Source organism: Crinia signifera, chromosome 2 (assembly GCF_055691185.1).
Source record: "Crinia signifera chromosome 2, ASM5569118v1, whole genome shotgun sequence".
NCBI classification, from domain to species: domain Eukaryota; kingdom Metazoa; phylum Chordata; class Amphibia; order Anura; family Myobatrachidae; genus Crinia; species Crinia signifera.
This window is the reverse complement of record NC_139218.1, coordinates 16,980,773-16,985,025: the sequence shown is the minus strand read 5'-3', so window position 1 is coordinate 16,985,025 and position 4,253 is coordinate 16,980,773. Positions and strand designations below refer to the sequence as shown.

The 4,253-nt window shown below is 45.8% G+C and overlaps 1 protein-coding gene across 1 annotated transcript; it reads left to right on the top strand.

Moving 5' to 3' along the window:
• Positions 1-202: 202 nt before the first annotated feature.
• LOC146058676 (uncharacterized) lies at positions 203-3,730 on the top strand. Its single transcript, XM_083170938.1, has 4 exons — positions 203-610; positions 1,060-1,172; positions 1,689-1,890; positions 2,717-3,730. Exons 2-4 carry the CDS (start codon positions 1,089-1,091, stop codon positions 2,908-2,910), a joined length of 480 nt encoding a protein of 159 aa, XP_083027064.1. The 5' UTR covers positions 203-610; positions 1,060-1,088; the 3' UTR covers positions 2,911-3,730.
• Positions 3,731-4,253: the final 523 nt, after the last annotated feature.

The following is a 4,253-nucleotide window of genomic DNA, read 5'->3' as shown; positions in this document are numbered from 1 at the left end:
GAGGGGGAGAAGAGGGGGAGAAGCAGGCCCGTCTTAACAATCTACTGGGCCCCTGGCAGCTGTCAGCGTTGTCCGTCCAGGCAGCTCGCTCAGAACTTGATGTAGCGCTATTTGCTGCCGGGCAGGAAGTGCTGCAGATTTTGGCCGGACACTGATTGGCTGAGCGTCCGGCCAATCAACGTCCGGCCAGAATTTTCAGAATCAGCAGCGCTTCCCGCCCGGCGGCAAATAGCGCTACAGCAAGGTCTGAGTCACCACTGCCTGTATGGACAACGCTGACAGCTGCTGCCCGGAGCATCCCCGACATATGCCGCCCAGATTTCTACATCAAGATTCCAGCCCCCCGCTGCCTGGATCACCGCCGCCACCGCTGAGTCGCCGCTGACAGCCGCTGACCGCATCCCAGCCGCCCACCGCCATTCCCCAGAGCAGTGCCGTCTTTCCCAGTGGGCTGGGCCCCTACAATCCTTGGGCCCCTGGGCAACTGCCCATTCAGCCCAATGGGAAAGACGGCCCTGGGGAGAAGTGTGGGAGAAGTGTGGGAGAAGATGGCTGTGAGAAGAGGGGGAGAAGAGGTCTCTGCTCCATAGAGGGAGTGGGAGACAGACAGGTGACATAAGGTGGCACCTAGGGCTGCGGTGTGTGTAATATTACAAGTACAGTGGCGCTGAGAGGTGGGGGAACAGGTACTCTTTGTCCGGGCTTGTCGGAGGGGTCCTATCACAGACGCTTCATGGACATACATAAAGAGTACTATTTTGTAAGGAGGGGGCCTGGCCACACCCCCCAGTACCAGGGCCCAGCAGAGCTGCGTGTGTGTGCCCCTGAACACGTATTATAACACGCACCGTTACAGAACAAAAGCTCGCCCTGTGATTTGTAGCCAGACCTGACAATAGATTATACAGCCTGCTATGTAAGGACCGAGCGGTATTTGTGTACAGTGTTGTTTCTTATTGTGATGCCGACTGCCAGAGGCACAAGCTGTCTGTGAGGCCTGTGCTAGGGGAATAACTCTGAGATTGCACCTGTATGACCGGCTTCTGTCTACGTCTCCAGGTACACAAGCATTCCCCTGCAGTGTTCTGATGAAAGACCGTAACTTCACCACAGAGCTGTACAATACCTCCAGCGCAGCATACCGAACCCTGTCGTCACTCTTCACAGTCAACGTGAGTCACCCGCCATCGACGCTAAAGTAGCAATTACATTATTTAATTGTCCCTCCAAACTGTTAGCCACATTGTACGGGATACGCTCATTGGGTCGACCCTATTAAGGTCGACAGGCCTTAGGTCGACATGGCTGAGGTCGACACAATCATTAGGTCGACAATGAGAAGGTCAAAAGGTCGACGTGAGTTTTTCACTTTTTTTTTTTTAGCTGACATATGCCGACAGGTGGTATCTCATGCCCTACTGTCCACTATGTACTGGCGGGAGAATAAAATACCTGCCCGAAGCAGGGGGCGTTGTACACTTAGGCATTGTCCATGTCGACTGTGTCGACACTCGGGATGAAAGAAAAGTGAAAAACTCATGTTAACCCTTTTGACCGTCAACCTTCCCATTATCGACCTAATACCTGTGTCGACATTCCGACCCTGTAGACCTTAGCCATGTTGATATGTATTTCAGGTGTTGACCTAAGACCTGTACTCATGCCACACTGTGACTTCTCCTCCACAGATTACAGATTACGTGAAACTCAATCTGAACGTCAGCACCTTCGGGATAGTCGTGGTGGGGTTCCGGTCTGGCAGCGTGAAGGCCTATTTCACGTCGGTGATAAACTCATCGACTCCGATCAGTAACTCAGCGTTGGAGGCGGTTCTGACGAGCGGCATTCAGCTATATATCTCCAGAGACTTCTCACTCACTGTTATGGACTGTAAGTACCGGGTATTGCGGGGTCTCCATTTCACTGGAACGCTCGCAGGATCTGTATCCCCGCGAAACACTGGCGATATTACTGGTAATTCCGTGCCAGCTAGTGTTGCTGTTAGCATCATCTCATTTCTATGCCAAGTATTTGAAGCGGGTATTTGAAGTATGCCCTGTGTATTTCTGGACGCACCCACCGTATTTGTGGGGACACCCAGGAAACACTGGACATTCACATGCAACAGCCCACATGTCGACCCCTTCCCACCCGGCTCTGTGCCAATACCTCGGTGACTGTGAAAGTGACCAAAAGTGTTCGCAAAGCGGCCCAGCACATGCGTATATTCGCATATACGCATGCGCAGAGCCTCACCGTCGGTCCCTGTACCAAATTCTTCTCTTTAGGACCTTGATGGCTAACCTTGACACTCCAGCAGTTGTTGAACTACACATCCCAGCATGCTTTTTTTCAGTTTTGCTATTTGGCCATGCTAAATCTGATGCTGAGCATGCTGGGATGTGTAGTTCAACAACAGTTGGAGTGTCAAGGTTAGTCATCAAGGCTTTAAGAGAAGCCAATCTGAAACAGGCCCATTGTGTGGTCCTTTCTGCATTGCCATCTGTTGGCCAAGAGTGGTACTGCAGTAAGAAATTCTCAATCATTACTCAATGCTTCGATGGTATTGCTAGACAACACTAATCCATCTCTGTAACAGAATGTGTCACTATAATAATAATGATAATAATAATATTATTAATAATAATAATAATAATAATAATAACAACAATCACTCCATCTCAATATATTTCTTTTTATATCTTTTATCTTCCAGCAATAATCACGTCTTCCACAAGCCCAGCCACTGATTCCGGTTGGAGGACAGCAACCATTGTCATCGCTGTTCTGCTAGGAACACTGTTACTGATCATTGTCATTATCTCCGTTCTGTGGATATACACCAAACGCAGAGTGGCCAAATTCACTCCCTCGGACGCTGTTACCATCTCTTCGTACAGACACTTGTAGGAAATCCATCAGAGAGCCAGATAACCTGCCTAAATCTGCATAATTATACGGACTTGTCCAAGTGTTTTGTCGTAGCGAAAGAATCCGCTACGCGATGTAGAATCCGCTCACGCTGTTTCCAAGGATCAGTATACTGTTTACACAACTTTATTTTTTATTATGCACTGTTGAAGAAGAGAGAGATAAACATACAGAAATCTTGGTGACCTCCCAGTTGGATTTATATACTTTATACAAGTTTTTTGTTCTTTCATTAAGGTGCGCTGGAACGTCACGCTACCCCGTCACTGAGAGCACCAATACAGAACGTGTCATATTGATATATATATTTTCAAATGTTTTTTTTTTGCACTGAAACACTAAGCGCTTTAATTTTTAAGGACTATTTTTATACGCCATGTGGATAGAAATTATCTTTTTATTTATACAGCGGAATCTGTAGAACTAGTGATTTACAAATAGCACCTTTTCAGGGTCCAGGGAACAAGTGCCTAAATTGTTCAAGTACCTCTATTTAAAAAGGGCGGTGCTATGTGGAGAGGTGCCAATGGCTGCCATGTTTTATCTGCGGTTAATCTGGCCCAAACCCAGGTATAAGAATATTGCCAAAGGGGCCACACATGTAACCTCTGCCAGGTAGCCGTAAACATGAACAAATTCTACTATTCTTGGTTAACTTATTGAAATGAGAAATATATTTAATAAATATGATTAAGTATGCATTTATATACCATATAGCTATTATGATTTATTGTCATAAGGCACCTTACTTCCAAAGAATTGAGTGCATTCATATTGTTTTGTTGGCGAGTGCTGCATATGGAGTATGTAAGGTGTGTATGTCATTATCTTACTGTTTTTATAATGAGATAAACAGATAAAGATGATAGGTTTACTATTATTTATTATGATGCTATTTAAGCTGAATGCAATAAAAACATTATTTTATTAACACGTGGATTGTGCATTTGTATAATAATGAGGCTACTTACCACAATGTCTTCTCTGGTCCTAGAGAAATAATGAGGCTACTTACCACAATGTCTTCTCTGGTCATAGAGAAAGCACTACATGGGCCAAATGTAATAGGGAGAGAGTTTTAGAAAGCGGGAGATTTTGGGAGAGTTTTCCCATGTTTTTTTTAAAGCAGCAATCAATTACATGGCAAAATCAACCTGGTTTTGCAGTGTAATTGATGGCTGCTTTACAAAAAAGGGGAAAACTCTCCCAAAATCTCCCGCTTTCTGAAACTCTCACCCTATTACATTTGACCCCATACTGTATGTCCAAAAAGCACTACAAATAGCAAAGATGTAGAGGGAACTTCTTGTGGGCCCCACTGC